This window comes from Helianthus annuus, chromosome 4 (assembly GCF_002127325.2).
Source record: "Helianthus annuus cultivar XRQ/B chromosome 4, HanXRQr2.0-SUNRISE, whole genome shotgun sequence".
NCBI lineage: Eukaryota > Viridiplantae > Streptophyta > Magnoliopsida > Asterales > Asteraceae > Helianthus > Helianthus annuus.
The window spans coordinates 193,226,630-193,248,370 of record NC_035436.2 but is presented as its reverse complement, the minus strand read 5'-3'; the positions used below and the strand labels follow the sequence as shown (position 1 = coordinate 193,248,370).

Sequence of the window (21,741 nt, the reverse complement as noted above, 5' to 3'; positions counted from 1 at the left end):
TTTTTGGGGCCATACCCCTTCATGAAGGTATTATAATTATTGGGTGTGTTTGTAATTCCGGTTTGAAGTTTATTGAAAGCGTCAATCGAATTTGATCAAGTCTCTTGTTCATCTATTTTTCTTATTCTGGAATTTGGGTTTGAAAAAGTTGGGGCCAATAATTATGAGAGGTATAATAATCTCAATGGTTTATAAACCGAGCCCCGCTTGAGGTATGCGCATATAATGTATATATGTGTGGGCGCTCGGGTGGCAATAGTGAAAGTGCACTAATTCTAACGTTATTTTACTAATTTCGTGAAAATAACGTTAAAAGAGGCGGATGGTTAATCATGCATCATGTGGTGGCGTTGATAGCCGAAAGACAAGGGGTACATGCACTAATCGGCATTTGTCTCAATTGCTGAGTGTTATGTGCCTTGTGTCTAAGGCTTGATGCAAAACTACAATCGAGTCGAGGGTCTCACTGGAAGCAGCCTCTCTATTCCTACGGGGTAGAGGTAAGGCTGTCTACATCTTACCCTCCTCAGACCCTACCTTAGCTTTGCTATTGGTGGGATTTACTGAGTATGATGATGATGATGATGATGAATGGTTTATAAACCGGTTTTTATACCGTACTAGCTCGACCTTAGAATTATTTTAACCGGCTGTACCAGGCGGTTCAACCATATGGCTAGTCAACCTTACATAATTCCATAATCAAAAATTATTTTCCCAACTATGTTTTAAAAATAAAATTTTACAATAGGTTTATGACACTGGAGTGATGAATGCATCAAGTTCACGATTGATTATAAGACGAAATCTACTATTATCGCTATTTTCATCAACAGGAACATAACCATTTTCATTTCCTACAATATAAAATAAAAGTTTTAGTTACTAATAATCAAAATATACTAAAAATACGTAAGATAAGTGACATATATAACATGTAATCTTGTGTTTGATTAATGCTTTTATAATCAACCGGATCATACGATCTCTTTGTATATATAACACTTAAAAAGTAAACCACGATGTAATAAAAAAGAGTAAACTGCCATTTTGGTCCCTGCGGTTTGGCCACTTTTGTCATTTTAGTCCTAATCTCAAACTTTTTACATCTGGGTCCCTGTGGTTTGCATTTTGTTGCCATTTTAGTCCAAAATCCAAAAACCTTATTTTTTTGACTGTTGCAACCTCCTATTTTGTCCTGTAGTGCAGGGGCATTTTGGTCATTTAATTTTCATTAAAATAATTCTTTTATTAAAAACCCCCAAATATAAAAACCCCTGATCATCATCATCTTCAACCTCATCATCTTCAACATCTGCACATCCCAAACACCACCACCTCCTCCACCATCACAACCCACCACAACCTGGATTTAAAAAAAAATCATATTTTCAAGAGAAAATAAATTAAATGCAAGGAGACAGGCTCAGATCTGTAATTTGGGGATGGGGGCAAAGAAGAAACGAGTTACGCCATGGCTGCAGAATACACAGTTGCTTGGTGAGAGAATGTCAAATTCTTCTTCACTATGCCATCTGGATTTTGCCCCGCCAAGATGCGGGTTGGATCTTCAATGTCCCTTTAATTTTGCTCAGGATACTCTGATCATCATAGCCTTGAAACAAACTTAATAAATAATAATGCCACTGCCAGAACAACAACAGCAATAACCACTGCCAGAACAACAACAACAACAACAACAATAACCACCACCATCACCACCACCGCCATAGAAGCGATGACTCTGATCACCGAGATCACAGAGATTCACAGAGATGCAGCACAGATTCAAGTAACAAAGTTGGGAGATGCGGATGCAGCAAAAACAAAAACAAAAACCACCTGCAACCATGGTTGTAAAAGTCCCGCCTAGGCTCCAAGTACTCACCGAGTACTCGCTACAAGGCAGGCTGCCGAGGCACGAGTACTCTTCTCTCAGGCCAATTACTCCCCGAGTAATCTCCGCCTAAGCCGAGTACTCCCGAATTCGACTAGGGAGCGCCTAGCGACTTTTGCAACCATGCCTACAACTCAATCCGGGAGTGGAGCACATATCATGTGGAGCAAAAACAAAAACAAAAACCACCTACAACTCATCGGGTCGAGGATAAATCATAGCAGATGCAGGGGGTTCAAGTTAATGATTAAAAAGCACAGATTCAAGTAACCACCAGATTCAAGTAACAAAAACCAATCCAACACAGATTTAAGTAACCTTGCATAAATCAACAAACGACACGTCATCACCATCTCGCCAAGCACCACCACCACCCCCCTCTTGCCGCCAAGCACCACCACCCTCTCGCACCCCCTGCAACCACCGCACCTCTCTCTCTCTCTTACATCACAACACCATCTCCTCCAAACAACATTCCACTAGAAAGAGAGAGAGAGAGAGAAACAGGAGAGAGAGAGAGCCGAACGAGAGAGAAACATGAGAGAGAGAGGAACGCAGAGATGACGATGACGATGGTGGATCTGAGTTTCGGTAGGGACGACGCCGGAGATGACGATGACGATGGTGGGTGGATCTGGATCTGATCGATTTAGAGAGAGAAGAGAGAGAGTCAGTTATTTGGGGATGATGATGATGATGCAACAACAACAACAACCATACCCAGTAAATCCCACAAATAGCAAAGCTACTTATAGGGTCTGGGGAGGGTGGGATGTAGACAGACCTTGCCTCTATCCTTAGGGATAGAGAGGCTGCTTCCAGAAGAGACCCTCGGCTCCAAGACGAACAACATACCAACACATCAAGTCAAAGGATATAGTCAAATAGAATATAGAAAAAAACACAATCACCTATACCAAGAAAGTGATCAGAGTGACACAGTATAATGTAAATCATGCATAATAGCATACAACCTCATTCCGACATAAACACAAGAAGTCAATCGCTGGTAAAGTCAGTTAAAGAATAAGAAAACCTACGTCCCTAAAATGCCCCTAAGACCTTACTGCAATATCCTCTAGAAGTCCTTAACTCTAATCCTACGCCTCCACGAAGTCCTATCTTGGACCATGTCCTCGGAAAGATGCAACTCTAGTAAATCATGCCTAATTTGCTCTTCCCATGTCAGTTTGGGTCTGCCTCTTCCTCTCCTCCCCTCCACAGTAAGAGTTTCCACCACTCTGACTGGTGCCGTCATTTGCCTCCGCTTCACATGCCCAAACCATCTCAATCTCCCCTCCTTAATCTTTTCCGATATACTAGCCACTCCTAATCTTTCCCTAAAAACCTCATTTCTTATTCGATCCAACCTCGTGTGTCCACACATCCACCTCAGCATCCTCATCTCTGCTACCTCCATCTTGCGCGCTTGTGTCTTCTTGATAGCCCAACAGTCTGTTCCATATAGCATAGCTGGCCTAACTGCTACCCTGTAAAACTTCCCCTTTAGTTTAGTTGGGAATCTCCTATCGCACAATACTCCACTTGCTGCCCTCCATCTACACCAGCCAGCCTGTATGCGATGGGTTACATCACTATCTATGTCACCATCCCTTTGTACAAACGACCCCAAATACTTAAATTTAGTTGCCTGTGGGACCAATTGATCCTCAATGGTGATTTGGGTGTCATCGTCATCGGCTACACCACTGAAATCACAGTGTAGATACTCAGTCTTAGATCGACTAATCCTTAGGCCCTTGCCCTCTAGAGCGACTCGCCACTCCTCTACCCTCGCGTTCAGGCACTGTTTAGTTTCTGCAATCAACACAATATCGTCCGCAAAAAGCATGCACCACGGGACTGGCTCCTGGATCGAGTTGGACAACTCATCTAAGACCACCGCAAAGAGAAAAGGGCTCAACGCAGATCCTTGGTGGAGTCCTACCTCCACAGGAAATGAGTTTGTATCCCCCACAGGCGTGCGGACACTAGTTTCCGTTCTATCGTATGTATCCTTAATTATGTCAATATACTTCCCAGGTAGCCCTCGACCCTCCAAACTATCCCAAATCAGTTGCCGTGGGACAGTGTCATATGCCTTTTCAAGGTCGATGAACACCATATGCAAATCTTGCTTCTTCGCTCTATATTTTTCCATCAGTCTCCTTAGAATATGTATCGCTTCTGTAGTTGACCTCCCTTTCATAAATCCAAATTGGTTTACTGAAACATGTGTTTCTCTTCTGATTCTAGTTTCAATTACCCTCTCCCAGAGCTTCATAGTGTGACTTAGCAGTTTGATTCCTCTGTAGTTCCCACAAAATTGAGCGTCTCCTTTTTTCTTGTATAAAGGCACCACTACACTACTCCTCCACTGATCTGGCATTTTTCCAGTCTTGAAAATACTATTGAACAAAAGTGTTAACCATTGGACTCCTTCTTCCCCCAAACACTTCCACACCTCAATCGGTATGTTGTCCAAACCTACTGCCTTGCCTCTTCCCATCTTCCTAAGTGCCAGATGATGATGATGATGATTATGATTTATTTATTTGGGGATGATGTTAATAAAGAAAATGTAAAATGAAAAGCAAAATGACCAAAATACCCCTGAACTAAAAGACAAAATAGGAGGTTGTAACAGTTAAAAAAAATGGGGTTTTTGAATTTTGGACCAAAATGGCAACAAAATGCAAACCAAAGGGACCCAGATGTAAAAAGTTTGAGATTTGGACTAAAATGGCAAAACTGGCCAAACCACAGGAACCAAAATGGCAGTTTACTCAATAAAAAATTTAGAAGAAGCAATAATGAGTTTTAAACTCCAAATTGAACATGGATATAAACCGGTTCATCAGCATGCACCAGTGATAACAGGTTAGGTTTTCTGATGGTTCAAACACTAAACAAGTACTGAGCTCTATCATACCGGTGATGTCTCTGGTGGTCGGTGCAACTGGTGATACCGGCCAGTTTGATCCCGCTTTAAAACATTGGATAATCTACAAATAAATCATGGTTTAGCAATCGAATTAATTAATTCATTGTTTCGTTTTGACTTTTAATCCAAAATGGAATGGAATAATATATTACATGAACTATAACTATGTTATTCCGACAACTAAAAATATAGCATTGGTTATTCATCATAGTATATATTCTATATCTTATGACTTATTATAAGCTTTTGGTACAACAAAGCATATTTTATTTTATGTGATTTTTCATTTCAAATAATATGCTATTACTTATTTCTAGGTAGAATGACAACATAAATTGAATGTTTGACTTAAGTAACATAAACTATTACATGATTTTAGAATACGGTCTTACAAACTAAACTTGATAAAATATATTAAACGGAAATTATCGAGACAACATATATAACGACAACTAATACCCAACCACAAGTTAAAGATTTCAAAACCATTGGAGGCTTGGAGCAAGACAAAAGAAAAAGCATCTTCAAACTCAACCATCTCTGATGACACATGTTTCAGAAGAAACAAAGAGGATAGATAGATAGATTGATAATAGAGGACGACCGCTTGTAACTCGCAGGCTTACATTCACGAAAGCGACTACTACTTTTGCCACAAGATTCTCCATACCCGATCGACTAATTGGATCGAAAAATAACTACAACTCTGGTTCGATTGAAAGCTCTTGTACTTTCTTCATTAGAGTTGGTTGATTATGACGCCTACTAGTTTAACAAAATATTCATTTTCTTTTCATATCTCGTTTATTGATGGCTTATTACTACTTTTTGAACTTTGTATATTTTTCATATTTCAGACTTAATACTTTGTTAACATTGTAAACACACTAAAGATAAAATAAATGGCTTTGAATTTTGTTTTAAACTAGACATGTATTATTTAAAGTTTTAAATAATTTACAATGTTATACTATTTTTAAAAGTGCTATGACTAGTTACAGGTAAAACGACTGATTTAATAACCGTGGTCATGATTCTCATGGTCACCATGACCCTCCACATCAGCATTATATCACCCACTTCTAATCCACAATTCAAAACCACTACCTTAAGGGTGTGGTTATGACCCAAACATTTTTATCTTATTTTAATTTATTTTTGTCAAAAGTAAAAGGAAATAAGGTTTATGGTTGTTATGGTTTAATTCATGCAAACTATGGAAGATGAGGTAGGGTGATGTAGCAATCCATTAATGGTCTACGTGACGATTGATGACCCAACCCAAACCTTGATTACGAGCTTACTACCGCTACTTTTTTGGATATGCTAATTATGATGTATTTATTGGGTATTATCGCTTAAATGATGGTTTTTACTTTTTAGGGTAGATTACATTTTTTTTTGAAAGAGGCGATTTTCATTAAAAAAGAAAGGACCCCAAGCCAGTGGCTCAGGAATAAACAGTATATTACAATAAGTAAATTACATATGAAGTCTCCATACCATTACATCCAAAACTTAGAAAAGAAGTAACAGACCCTTATGCCCAGCCCACCTTGAATTCACTCCAGGACTTCCATTTCAGCTGCAGATTTTTTGCTCTTGAGTTGATCCATAAAAATGATAATGCCTTGATCTCACTGATTAACTTCTGTAATTGCTTGGGTATGCCAAAAATCAAATCATTCCGCGTCCTCCATAACGACCAACACGCAGTTGCGAGGAAATCGCCTTCTTTTTATTGCCCAAAAGCTGCAAGCTTTGTGCATATTCAAGTAACTCCACAACGCTCAATAGATACCTAGGCAGGGGCATTTTCGTCCATAATGAGATCGCTACCCACACCTGTTGCGCGAATGTAAACTGTTTCATTCTAACCTATTTTGTATATTTATAACGAAGCTTTAAATTAATGTATAAAATATGTTTATAAAATGTTAGATATTTTAGTGTAATTGGAGATTGACTTGGTGATCAAAGTGAATTATAATACACATCAAGCAAGTTAGGATGTGCGAGAGTACACACTTGTTCGAGTTATGATAATTCAAAATGTACGGGCGGAGCCCGTATTCTACAGGGGTTCCAAAGGGCAACGCCCCTGGGAGCAGTGTCCAAGGGGCGGCAACCCCTGGGGTCGACAAATTCCAAAATTCGTAGACGAGTTTTGATCATTTTTCTTCTGGTTCATACAAATTCCATACAAACATACATTTGTTCAACTTTTCGAAAATTAGAGTTGTATCTGATTAAATTATTCGGTAGAACCATCAAAATAATTTGATCTGAGAATGATTACACATCTATCTAATCGTCCGATTTTTCTGAAAATTCCATAACATGAAATCGTGTTTACTTATTATATTTCCAACACACACTTTTTTTGTATATTGTATATTTGATAACGAAGTTTTAAATTAAATAATGTATGAGATGTTTTTACAAAATCGTGTTTACTTATTATATTTCCAACACACATATAAAATCTAGTGGTGAAAAGAACTTTTCTAGTTTTTTAATATATTAAAACCATTAAAATTAAATATATGTTAGTTAAACCTAACCATTAAAATTAAATATATGTTAGTTAAACCTAATTATCTCGCATCAGTTCATCTTCATCTCTTTCTTTTAACTGAGCAACAAGAGCAATCACCTAGGAATGGTAATGGGCCGGGCTTGGGCCGGGTATTAGTAATCCCAAGCCCGTACCCGGTTGTAATTCTTTGTCCCATACCCGGCCCGTTACCCGTCGGGTATTTGTCGGGTAATTACCCGTCGGGTATCGGGCATACCCGCGGGTATCGGGTATACCCGTTAATTTCATAAAAATACCCGTTGGGACAAATATTCAATTTTTACTTTAATGTTTATATAATTTATTATTTTAATGACCGTAACAAATGAAAATATGATTAATAACTTACATATCCTATTCAGACCACATATACCAAACTAAATGAAAACTAGGGCTGTAAACGAACTGAACGTTCAACGAACAGTTCCTGAACCGTTCGGCGGGAAGTTCGTTTATGTTCGTTTGATTAGCTTAACGAACGAACATGAACAAAAAATTTTGTTCGATTAGCTTAGCGAACGAACCCGAACACAGGTCTCGTTCGTTCGACTGCGTTCGTGAACGTTCGGTAATATGTTCGTTTGATTATATTAAAAAAATAATAAATAGTAAACCTTTTATCTAAACATATTGAAGACTTGAAACCCTATTTTTTCTAAGTTAGCAAAAATTTGAACATTCTAAGACATTTTTGGGGATAATTATGTGTAAGTTAGTTAAACTTTATTCATGGTGTGGTAGACTTCTTGTGTTTTGATTTATCATTTAATGATTGTATTTAACTACTTATATCCAATGGTTAAGGATAACAATGTTTTCATTTTTTTATTTTCAAGTTAAATGTTCGTTTACGTTCATTTTTATTTGCTTACGTTCGTTTGTGTTCGAGACCAGTGTTCACGAACTGTTCGTGAACAACTGAATTTCCTTAACGAACGAACGTGAACATAAACTTATGTTCGGTATGCGTTCGTGAACAGTTCGCGAACATGTTAATTTCCTTAACGAACGAACACGAACATGACCTTGTTCTTGTTCGTTCGGTTCGTTTACAGCCCTAATGAAAACGATTAATTAATTAAATAATTGTTTCATGACCACCAAATTGCATAAACAACCACATAATAAAGGGTGATAAATTCAATATCCAATACACATTGTCAAAAATAAGTTATATGTTCGCTAAGCACCTACCAAATACATATCCGCATATGACTATAGGGAAGGTAATAAGTACATGTACTACGTTTATATATATGGAAATATATAATATGATACATTTGGGTATTATTTGGGTAAATGGGTCGGGTATCGGGCGGGTATCACTAAATCCCATACCCGTACCCGTACCCGATTTTTTTCTTTTTTTAAGCCCGTACCCGGCCCATACCCATTAGGCTTCGGGTATACCCGACCCGTATGTCTCTCTGGCAACCTCACAGTTTTTACTACTTAATTATTTCAAACTGATTTTTCGTATTTTTTAAAAATAAAATCATAAAAGGTACGTATCATCCTTAGAACACACAACACGTTATAAAAATTTTAAACTTATATAGTAATTCAATATTAGCTCATTTGAATAAATTTAATAGATGTTCAGATTTAAATATAAACTTATTATTACACATTTAAAACAAAAAATCTAAAAAAGAATATGATAATCATCAAATAAGTTTAACTAATCATCACTAGTGCTCTAGTGGTGGTCATGGGGGTGAGCCCGGGTGAGTTTTCTTTCCCCTACACGTCTCAAGTTCGAGTTTAGGTGATAGGGCATAGGGGTTTCTCATCAAGAGTTTAAATTGTGGATCTATTAGGCTACACGGTATGAGGGTCGTCCCCCTACCGTCTTGGATCGTCGCCGGTGGCTACACCGTGCCCCCCCCCCCCCCACCCACACGTCCCGTCCTCAACGGCACCAACTCGACGTTCTCGACGCGCACAAAATGACAAAAAACAAGTGGGGACCATATGGCATATGACCGTTTAAAAAAAAGTTAAATTTCAGAATTTATATTAATTAAATAACGGCTATAATTCAAAAAATCACCCAATTCACTTCCATTTTTATAAATACTCACCTCTTTAACCATTTTTTTCACAACTTTTCACTCACTACCACCCCATCTCTCTCACATTTTATAACCCCTCTTCCCTTTTTATAAAAACTCCTCATTTTTTATACCATTTTTTACCCGTTACCACCCAATCTCTCTCTAAAAAATTATCATGGTTTCACCTTCTTCCATTTCTTCAATTTCTTCCATCTCTTCATCATCTTCGTCTACATGGTATTCATCATCTTCGGAAGAAGATACTATTATGCACAACATGATTACGAACGCGGCTCAGGTCTTCATGGCGGGTGATGAAGCGTCGTCCCAACGGCTAACTAGACGAGCAAAATTAAACCGAGACCAAGAAGGTATTTTACTATTTTTTCCTTATTATGTTTTATATAGATTTAAAAATGTATTTAATAATTAATTTCATGTATGTTTCGTTTTAAATTTATAGCCGCCCACGTTAAACTAGTAGCCAATTATTTTGCCGACGAATCCGTGTACCCAGCCGAGATTTTTCGACGTCGGTTCCGCATGAGTCGTCCACTATTTTTACGTATTGCAGGCGACATGGCCCAGTCTGATCCGTTTTTTACACTGCGAAACGACGCTAGGGGGCAAAGGGGTTTCAATAATTTACAAAAATGTACGTCGGCCGTTCGCCAACTTGCATACGGTTACGCACCCGATGCATTAGACGAGTATATAAGGATGTCTGAAAGAACCGCACGTCTATGTTTGCACAAGTTTTGCGAATGGGTTGTCATATTGTATAACAAGAGATACCTGCGGAAACCGAACGCAAACGACGTTCAAAAATTATATCAAGCACACGAACAGAGACATGGTTTCCCAGGAATGCTCGGGAGCATTGATTGCATGCACTGGCCGTGGCAGAACTGCCCAGTTGCCTAGTAAGGTCAGTATACTAGGGGAGATCATGGACATCCAACTATTATTCTAGAGGCTGTTGCGTCACAGGATCTCTGGATCTGGCATGCTTTTTTTGGTCTACCTGGTTCCCTCAATGACCTTAACATCATATACCAGTCACAGATATTTGAGGATGTAGTGGCGAGTACATGTCCAGACACAAGCTTTACGGTTTCTGGGGTGGAATACAGGCGAGGTTACTACCTAGCCGATGGAATATACCCAACGTACTCGGCAATCGTTAAAATTATTCCGCACCCGACAGACGACAAAAGAAAAAAGTTTGCGAAGTATCAAGAGGGTGCGAGAAAAGATATTGAACGGGCTTTTGGTGTTCTACAAAAAAATGGCAAATCATTGAACATCCAGCACGTTCGGCTACACCAAATCGGTTACGACACATTATGTACGCTTGTATCATCCTTCATAACATGATCATTGAAGACGAAGGTAGAGCGATATGCGAGTACGACGAAAACGCGTCTACTGGAAATACTGTTCCAGTTAGTGGGGAACAACAAGATTTGAACATGTTCGCTCTACGTAACGAGTACACACACCATAACCTACAAGCGGACTTGGTTGAGTACATCTGGAACAACGCTCAGAACGAACCCGACGACATGGAAGACGAAGACTAGTAGCTTATTTTAATATATTAGGATTTGTTTAAGCTTATTGTTTTTTAAGTTTATGTTTTTTTTAAAGTTTATGTAATATTTTTAAATATTAATGAAAATATTGTGTTAGTTTATTTGTTAAATGTTAAAAAAAAGTAGAAGATTAAAAAAAAACATAAAAATGGTTGAAAGACTATGACTAGGATCATCCTCCCATACCCTCTAGTTTTGGGGGATGGAACATTTTTGGGAGGACTATGATGTGGCGCCTACGTGGCGGATCATCCTCCGTTGGAGGACCATCACCATACCCTCTAACCTTATGCGAGGGGGCTTTCTAGCACGGACCCACGACATTCGCGAATAATTCACAACTTTCAAAAAAAAAAAAAAAGTTTAAGTGGTCCCCACTCATAGTCATAGACTTAGAGGTAATGTGGGGTTCATTTTGAAAAGTCTAAACTCTCACGATTAAACAACCAACTCCAACGGTCTGATCTCCTATTTGTCAATCGTTATGGACCGTATGATCGTCTTATGAATTTGTCTTTATATGATGCTATAATTTTTTTTAAAGTAAAAAACAAAAAAATTTAAATACTGATTATCGTTTCATCTCATTTAGACTAACTCAAGGTTACAAGTTATTTGTTATTTTTTTTACACTTACGTGCATTATGAATATGTTTAGAGATTTTAATACATTAAATGGTTTTTTATGTATTTTTACATTTATGTAATTTAGGCTTTTCAATAATGAGCAGTATAAGCAATCAAGTTGTAACATGGTTGATCTTTTTAAGGTAGCGTTTGGTATGTAGGAATGAGAGGTGGAATGAAATGGACCATTGTAAGGGAATGAAGAAAAAAGTGTTTGGTTGATCGATGGAAAGAAATCGTCCATTCCAAAATGCATTGCATTCCCTCAAAATCATTTCATCCGTCCCTCGTGTTTTTTTTCATTACATTCCTTCTTCACCCTTCATTAACAATACCACAACCCACCACCGTTGTTACCACACACCACCACTACCACCACCATCGTCATCCGCCGTCGCCACCCACCTCCGCCGCCACCCGTCACCGTCGCTGCCACCACCTACCGCCGCCACCCACCTCCGTCCTCGCCACCGTTGTCGCCGCCACCCACCTTCGCCACTGCCACCTCCGATCACTGCCGCCACCGCTATCAACCGCCACCACCCACTTTCGTCGCTGCTACCACCTCCGACCACCCCTGCCACCACCATCTCCACCGCCGCCACCTACCTCCACCGTCATCCACCACCACCACCGATGTCACCAACCGCCGTCGTCTCCACCCACCACCACCGCCAACCGTCGCCGCCGCTACAACTGACACCTAGCACCACGCCCCATCATCGCCCATCACTGATCATCGCCATCTGATTTTATTCTTTCGTCTTTTCGCATACCAAACAACAAAAGGTAATTGTTCATTCCATTCACACATGGTAACCAAACAAGGGATGGTAATGATCAATTCCATTACCTCATTCATTACATTCCCCCGTTCATTCCATTACCTCATACCAAACATACTCTAAGTTCTTTATGTAGCTAAAGTTGTTTTTGTTTTTATATTATAGAGTAAGATTTTATTGATTACCAATTTACCATACAAACACAATTTATCGTTTTCCTGGATAGAGTGTAAAAAGTCATGCGCAACAATTTATCGACACCAAAGAACAAAAGTTTTGTTTTCAGTAGAATTGGATACACTATTCAAAAAGACAGTTGCAATGAAGCTTGTTGCTTGTTTACCTGGCATTCATACATAAATTTTCTAACGTTAATGAAAGCAAATCTTAAGTAACATAATGAGTAAATTACTTTTTAAGTCCATGTGTTTTAGTGGTTTTAATCACTTGAGTTCAAAATCAAAAAGGTTAATGCACTGAGTCCTTAACCGCTCATTTTATAACGTTTTGAGTACTTGTGTTTTAGTTGTTTTAACCACTTGAGTACAAAATCAAAAATACAAGTGTTCAAAATTGAACTTAAAATGTTATAAATGAGTAGTTGGGAACTTAGTGCGTTAAACTTTTTAATATTGGACTACTTTAACATAATATGCTTAAAAAAAACCAGGACTGGTAGTGACAACCTATAAAAGTAAAAGGGTGTCAATTATCATTCACATATAATATTAAAAGAAATTACTTTCTCCAGACCCATATTTACAAAACCCAGAGAAACTATCCATCAACAATAAGTACACTATGCAACAAAACGTGTACCCTTATCTAACCATACTTTTTACTCTACTCACCACAATTGTTTCATAAAGTGAATGTTGGAGCTTGCGACTTGCGTCTGACATTTTAGAGAAATTCGAAGCAGAAGAAGAAAAAAAGAACCATTTTTCTTTTTTTAATTTTTTTTTTATAATTTTTGAACGCAATTATCCTTCTTCACAGAGTTGATACTTTCAAGATTGATCATCTTCATACGAGGCTGCTGCTGGTAAAGTTCTAAACTTTTTTAAATTTTAACTTCAATCTTGTCATGATTCTTCACTGATTTTGGTTTTCTTCATTACCCTTTTTGAATGATTTCATTTGACCGTTGAGTCCCTTATTTATTAAGCATTTAATGTTGAAATTTATTGTCTTCAAGATCATTTGCGGTGGATGTTCTTTAAAGTTTTCTTCAGATTTATCTTTATTTGTTTGAAAAATGGTGTTTTGGGATTAAATCTTTGGTGGGCAATGTTAAGGGTTTTTGATTTGGGGGAAAATTGAATTTTGAGGGTAAATGTTTTGTGGGTATTTTATTGTCTCTTAAATAATTTTTTTTTTCAAAGATTTGGCATGTATTTGTTCTTTAATTTGGGGTTTTAAGATCAAATCTTTGACTGTAAATGGTAATTCTCAAAACTTAAATTGCTTGAAATTATTATTATTATTATTATTATTATTATTATTATTTTTTTTTTTTTTTGAAAAAAATAGTGTTTAAATTTTATGGTTTGATTTTCGGCAAAACAGGGTTAGTATAGGTCAAATCTATGGAAATTAGGTTTTAAAAAAGAACAATTATTAGTTGGTAATTGGTATGTCTAAAACCTGTAAGAATTATATTGTTTACTCTTTAACTGTACTATTTGAAGTGGAAAAAAGCTGTTTTTGAAGCTTAAAATTGGTATTGCTTCAATACAAAGCAACAATTTTCAAATTCAAAGTAAAATACCTAATTATCTGCTCAAATTATGCATTAAGAATATATGTACTTTACTCTGGTTGAAAAGGGCTAACCTGAATCTTTGTGGGTATTTCTGTTTTTTCTTAAAAATGACTTCTTGGATCCTAAATTGTGCTTTCTTCATTGGGAAAGTTTTTTTTTTTTTTTTTTTTTTTTTTTTTTTTTTTTTTTTTTCACATAAAGTTCAAATCTTTTTGTAGTGACGGTGAGTTTGATGAACATCTTTTATAAAGACATGTGCTTGAAGTTTTTCTTCTTCAAGAATCATCAACTTTTCGTGTAAAAATTCGGTACATGATTGCGGTAAAAATCATTAATCATTGGTGTTTATAATTACAGATTCAATAGCTTTGAATGGATTTAGAGAATTTGAAATGATGGTAGGAAGCTGGTCACAATCAGGTATGGAATTGTTCTTGTATTAATTGTCTGGAAGCTTAATATTCATTTTATGGGTCCTTTAATTCAACATATGGTCATATAGGTTTTTAATGAAATAATGATTAGGGACCCATAATATATATAAAAAGTGGAATAAAAGAATGACCTGTTAATTGCTTGAAAAATACATTGATAGTTTGGTGACATTTCAACTTTGTAAAATACTTGTATTGTAGTGAAGGTAGATGAGAAATGAGACCTCTTTGTGTTCTCACTTCAAAGTAAAGTCTTCCACTAAATTTCTTTACTTTTAAACAATGTGATCCGAAGATTTCCGAATTATAAAAGATAGAGTAAATTACAAAACTCGTCATTTATGTATGTCACTTATTGCAAACTGTATCCTTTATCTTCAATAATTACAGAAAACGTACTCTTTGTTTGCAAACCCTTGCAAGTTATGTCCTTTAGCCCTAACTCAGTTAATTTTTTGTGGTTAAATCTGACCAAATGGACCCCACTTGAGGGTATTTTGGTCATTTTACTCTCATGTGGGGTCAATTTGTTCAGATTTAACCACAAAAATACCGTCATATAGGGTCCATTTGGTCAGATTTAACCACAAAAATTAATTGTGTTAGGGCTAAAGGACATAACTTGCAAGGGTTTGTAAACATCGAGTACGTTTTCTGTAATTATTGAGACAAAAGACACAATTTGCAATAAGTGACATACATAAAGGATGATTTTTGTAATTCACTCTAAAAGATATAACCGTTTGAAAATTCGCAACTTCGATGTTATAACGTAATCATCATATTTGAGCTCGGAATGTTTACGTTACAGTTAAACTCAAATAACTAACCTGTTTGACTCATAACCAAGACTTTTGTGAAGATATTAAGATTTCACAAATACATATCTAATTTTTGGATATATATTTTTTGAGAAAATTTCCTCTGTTTAAATATTATTTCACAAAAAAGAAAAAATGCATTCGTGAACATGTCGTTTTCGTATTCAAAACACTGATAACTTTCTCGATGGTAGCCTTAAATGGGCGACTATTTTTTGGCCATTGAAAGTTTTTGCTTTCACTTTCATCATCTTTACACTACATATCCTGAAAATAAATAAAAAAATAATTACAGATACACATTTGTGTATATATATATATACATATAATTTCTACTAATTAATACTTTACTAGCACTTGATGGTCATTAATCATACATGTGGGGTTTGCATTTCCTTTGTAATAACTTTGTCTCTCTTATATAATCATTTAAGATTCTTCAGTTTTTTTTTAATCTTGGTCCCTTTGTCTTTATTTATTTTACTAATTTATTTCATTATTTAGTTAAATCAAAGTTGGGTGATGCCAACTTTCATTTATTTTAATAAAAAGTATTTATTTTTTAATTCTTAAATCACATTTTAAACAAACATAACTTGAAGATGATTGTTTTTCAAAGCTTCAAGAATCAAATTTGATTTTGGATTCTTTATATTCCTTTATAAACTAAAAAAATCTTTAAAATGTTAGTTTTTTGTTTAACTTTTATGCAGATTAGACTTGCCTGAGTTATAATTAGCCGAAGAGTTTCGTCATAACATGAATAAGTCAATGGTTGACTTCCAATCAGCCGAAGAATGGCTATCGTACGCCAACGATCTCGTACCAGTGGCTTTAGAGAAGGCACGAGAGGTTAAAGAATTCCCCGGAAGATGGAAAATGATTATAAGTCGGTTAGAGCAAATCCCGTCCCGTTTATCAGATCTATCAAGTCATCCATGCTTCTCGAAGAACACGTTATGCAACGAGCAATTAGAAGCAATTTCCAAAACATTAAACGAGTCAATCAAGTTGGCGGAAACTTGTTCGAAGGGAAAGTATGACGGGAAGCTTCAAATGCAAAGCGATCTCGATTCGTTATCAGGAAAAATCGATTTAAACTTACGAGATTGCGGGCTTTTGATCAAAACCGGGGTTCTTGGTGAGGTTACTATGTCGTCAGATGTTGAAGGTACAACTCATCGAAGCAGTGATATTCGAGAATTACTTGCGAGGCTGCAAATCGGTCACTTGGAAGCTAAGCATAAAGCTCTTGACAGCCTTGTTGACGTGATGAAAGAAGATGAAAAGACGGTTTTGTCCATCGTGGGACGTAGTAATATCGGGGCTTTGGTACAGCTCCTCACCGCTACGTCTCCAAGAATCCGGGAAAAAACCGTAACCTTAATATGTTCTTTAGCGGAATCCGGTGGTTGTGAAAGTTGGCTTGTATCCGAAGGCGTTCTTCCACCTTTAATTAGGTTGCTTGAGTCCGGAAGCTCGGTAGGTAGAGAAAAAGCAGCCATCACGCTTCAAAGACTGTCGATGTCCGAAGAAACCGCTAGGTCAATTGCGGGGCACGGTGGCGTGCCGCCACTAATCGATATATGCCGCACCGGTGATTCCGTTTCTCAAGCTTCCGCCACTTGTACGTTGAAAAATTTATCGGTTATTCCCGAACTCCGCCAAACCCTAGCCGAAGAAGGGATTGTTAAAATCATGATCAGTGTGCTCGATAGCGGGATTTTATTGGGTTCAAAAGAATACGCAGCCGAATGCTTGCAAAATCTCACCGCCAGCAACGACGATCTTAAACGGGCTGTAATTGCCGAAGGTGGGGCCCGCAGTCTATTGGCTTATCTCGATGGCCCGTTACCTCAAGAGCCCGCGGTCGCCGCGTTACGGAATTTGGTCGGGTTGGTATCGGTGGAATCCTTGATCTCACTTGGGCTACTCCCAAGACTAGTCCATGTTCTAAAATCAGGATCCCTCGGAGCCCAAAAGGCCGCCACGTCATCGATATGTCGGATATGCAACACGATGGAAGTGAAAAAGCTTGTGGGTGAAAGTGGGTGTATTCCGTTACTAATCAAGTTACTTGAAGCTCAAACAAATGGTGTTCGAGAGGTGGCGGCTCAAGCCATTGCGAGCCTAATGACACTTCAACATAACCGTCGGGTGGTCAAAAAGGATGATAAGAGTGTCCCGAACCTAGTTCAATTGCTTGATCCTAGTCCTCAAAACACGGCTAAAAAGTACGCGATCTCTTGTTTGGGGTTGTTATCATCAAGCAAACGGTGTAGGAAACTGATGGTTTCCTACGGCGCGATCGGGTATCTCAAGAAACTCACTGAGTCAGAGATACCTGGTTCCGCTAAGCTGCTAGAGAAGTTGGAAAGGGGGAGACTGAAAAGTTTGTTTGGTAAAAAATAGGTTGTAACTTGTATTGTTTCATTGTCTTGTATGAAACAGCAGTAGTCAAATGTATGAAGTAACTTGGGATGTTTCCATAAATTTCTACAAAAATAAATAATTTACTTATGTTATCCTGTCGGGTTTAAAATGAGTCGAATCTGTCACTTATCATTTTTAATTGTAACTAGGAAGTATGAAAATGTTATTTTTTTTGGTGGAAAATTTGGTAAGAGTTGCTTAAAAAAACGATTTGGAGATGTTAATCTGAAAAGATAAATAATTAATCTCGGTTTTGAAACCCAAATGGTTTTAATTTTTGAGAAAGGAAAAACGAACAGCACATAAACAAGGTAAGAATAGGGTTGCCTATTTTAAATTTTAGAGTAATAAAATAAATAAAAATTAAAGGATATAAAAAAGTTCAGATAAAATAAATAAAAGTACAAAATCTTTCATGAACAACGTAAACAAACGAACATTCACGAATATAACTGAACGAACGAGAGCTCTGTTCATGTTTGTTCATTTAATGAATTTAATGAAACTTTTTGTTCATGTCGTTTATTTATTAAACGAACGAACGTAAACGAACTTTCCGCCAAACGGTTCACGAACGATTCGCTTAACATTCGGTTCGTTTACAACCATAGTCATCAAGGAAGAATTAACGTAGAAGTTGATAGGCAAAAATGACACAAAATGGCCTTTTGTAATAGGTGGGCTCCGCCAAAGGGAAATTATTTTTGCTGGAGGTCCTCGTTAAATAGAGTTTCATCAACACTGGAGCTTGAAACGGGAGATTCCGATACCAAACACGATTACCAAAATATGTGGATTCGAACAATCAAATCATATCCTTGTAGATTGTATTATGGCGAAATCTATATGGTGGCAAGTTTTCGTATGGTTAAAGGTCCATTTCAGTCTTCGATTACATCGTGCCAAAGCATGCTCGAGTTGGCAAACTCCCTAGAAGGTTCCAAGATTGGAAGAAGACAACCGACGCGATATTGTTATCAACCATGTGGCATATTTGGAAGGCGAAAATGAAAAAGAGTTTGATAACGTCTTGATACCACTTTCAAGAACAGTGGAAGAAATAAAGACAAAACTTTTTTTTTGTGGATTAAAGCGAGGTCAAAGTTCTAAGGTTTGAATTGGGAGCAGTAGGCTGATTTCCTTTTTGTACCTTACGTGTTTAACAGCCTATATTGGCCATTGTTTTATAATCATAGAATTTTATGCCGTTAAAAAAAAAAAACAAATGATTAGTTACTAGACTGATTGAAAAAATTATCAGCTTTTCTATTTGTGCATTAGGATTCTCCTCTGTAGAATCCACCTAATTCATTCTTCAAAGTTTAAACCTTAAAAGTATCTATTTTATCAACTCAAACATGACTATATCAATATAGCAATAGTTCAGACATTTTACTGGTTCAGCACTTAATGGTTCAGACTGTTTGTTTCACAAGCAGATGTCTGAATGGTTCAGACATTTGCCTCTGAATGGTTAAGCATTATACAGAGTCTGAATGGTTAAAACCTATAGTCTGAATTGGTCAGACAATTGTCTCTAAACGGTTAAGCATTATACATGCTCTTAATGATTCAGACCTCTTACTGGTTTAACACTTAATGGTTCAGACCTCTTACTGGTTTAGCACTTAACCATTCAGATGTTATCAAACAACCACTAAATCCAACTTGTGGGTTGTTTGTGGGTTAACTTCATTATGGGTTATCTACTCATCTCCACCCGTAGTTATGCTTCCCCATAAATATATGTTTTAGAAATTTTGTAAATAATAATAATAGAATGAGATATTGGATTTAAATAACTCAAACTTTCATCAATTGGCCTATAATACTTCCAACTTTCGATTTGTACACCAGCACTCCCAACTTTCAATTTATTGGCCGATAACACTCCCTAACTAACAGAACCCTAACACAGTTAGCTGATGTCAGCTGACACGTCATAAAAATGTCATGTCAGCTGTCACATCAGCTGCCAAGTCATCAAAAATGTCATGTCAGCTGCCACATCAGCAAAAAATGGCTACATTAGATGCCACATCAGCAAAAACTAACTGGGTTAGGATTCAGTTAGTTAGGGAGTGTTATCGGCCAATAAGTTGAAAGTTGGGAGTGCTGGTGTACAAATCAAAAATTGGGAGTGTTATCAACCAATTGGTGAAAGTCAGGGTTATTTAAATCCAATATCCCTAATAAGATAACTGAATAAGATGTTTTGAATACGACGGTTGCTTAGTTTCTTTTGGCTAAACCAGCATAGTGCTGAATGTTAGGCTTTTGTATTGACACACTTAATTTAAAAATTAAACATCTACATAAAGTTGCATTCTATACCAAAATTAATTCCCAGATTTCATTTTTTTTATTTTCTTTTTGTTTAGGATCAATTCTAAAGATATGGTTTGGAGGAAGGTTTTAAATATGATTTTTTTCAGACTACAATTTGGCATATCTGGAAGGCTTGGAATGAGAAGGAGTTTAATAGCGTTCAGTTTTCAGCGAATGTGGTGGTAGAGAATATCGAGGCTGACTCCTTTTTATGGCTTAAGAGTAGATCAAAGTTTGATAAATTAGATTGTGGTAGATGGGTGGATTTTAATGTTATAGACGTTATTTATTGATTTGGTAGTGGGGGTGTTTTTTGTTTGTTGCTTGGCTTGTCTTTCTGTAATCATAGAATCTTGTTGTTAAAAAAAAGGTAAACTCGACGTGTAATTGAAAGGTGTGATGGTATTCAGTCTAGGGTTATGCGAATGAAGTAATATTTTTTTTTTATTTCTGATAAAAAGTAATTAGTTAGTAAGTTCAAGTTTTAGAAATAGGTATCAAATTTTAACCCATAAATCTTGACATACTTTAAACTAAACTAGTGGTTTTCATAAGTTGTTGAAATAGTCTAAACCATCTTGCCATAGCAAATTAGATTGTATGATCAGTATGAACCAAACCGTTTGGTGCATGGTTCAATTTTGAAGGTTTGTCGGTTTAACTCTTTGGTTTTAGAACTTGAAATCGGTTGTGTAAACTGAACCGACCACTTAACTTATATTACCTATACAATGTTATAATACATATAAGGATGTCATAACAAAATTTTAAAATTTAAGTACTTACAGTTTTTAAAACTTGATTTTTAAACCAATGTCTCTTGTGATTTTTAAACGGTCATCACTTATTCATACTTAATTTTTTAATTATACACATTTTATTCTCTTTAATTTAAGTATGTATTGCTATATTCTTTTTAGTTAAAAATCTTGATATGTTATGTGATTTCCAGTGTTTGTGTTCTGGTTGAATCGCATAGACACCCCTCTAGTTATATATATAATTCATATAAATAACCTTCTATTAAATGAAATATAATTAAGGTAGTGTTTGGTATGTAGGAATGAGATGTGGAATGGAATGGAATGGATGATTACGAGGGAATGAAGAAACGGGTGTTTGGTTGGTTAATGGAATGGAATCACCCACTCCAAAACACATTCCATTCCCTCAAAATCATTCCTTCCACCTCCCATGTTTTTTTTTTTCATTCCATCTCCTCTTGCACCATTCATCAACAACACCACAACCCACCATTTTCGCCACAACCCACCACCACCACCACCACCACCCACCACCGCCGCCATCGCCGCCACCCGCCACCACCTCACCTCGACAGCCACCGCTGCCGCCGCCACCCACTCGCTACCGTTATCACCCACAGTTGCGACCAACGCCACTCGCTGCCACCACCACCACCACCCATCGCCGCCGCCGACACCCACCACCGCCACCTATAACCACCCACAATCACTAC

General features: G+C 37.1%; 2 protein-coding genes across 2 annotated transcripts; both read left to right on the top strand.

Moving 5' to 3' along the window:
- The first annotated feature begins 11,923 nt into the window (after positions 1 to 11,923).
- Positions 11,924 to 12,448, top strand: LOC118491613 (extensin-like). Its single transcript, XM_035989512.1, has one exon. It carries the CDS (start codon positions 11,924 to 11,926, stop codon positions 12,446 to 12,448), a length of 525 nt encoding a protein of 174 aa, XP_035845405.1.
- An 840-nt stretch (positions 12,449 to 13,288) lies between these two features.
- On the top strand, positions 13,289 to 18,028 carry LOC110937680 (U-box domain-containing protein 4). The gene is made up of 3 exons (XM_022180131.2): positions 13,289 to 13,528; positions 14,606 to 14,668; positions 16,217 to 18,028. The coding sequence occupies exon 3, from the start codon at positions 16,263 to 16,265 to the stop codon at positions 17,913 to 17,915; it is 1,653 nt and encodes a 550-aa protein (XP_022035823.1). The 5' UTR covers positions 13,289 to 13,528; positions 14,606 to 14,668; positions 16,217 to 16,262; the 3' UTR covers positions 17,916 to 18,028.
- The last annotated feature ends 3,713 nt before the right edge of the window (positions 18,029 to 21,741 follow it).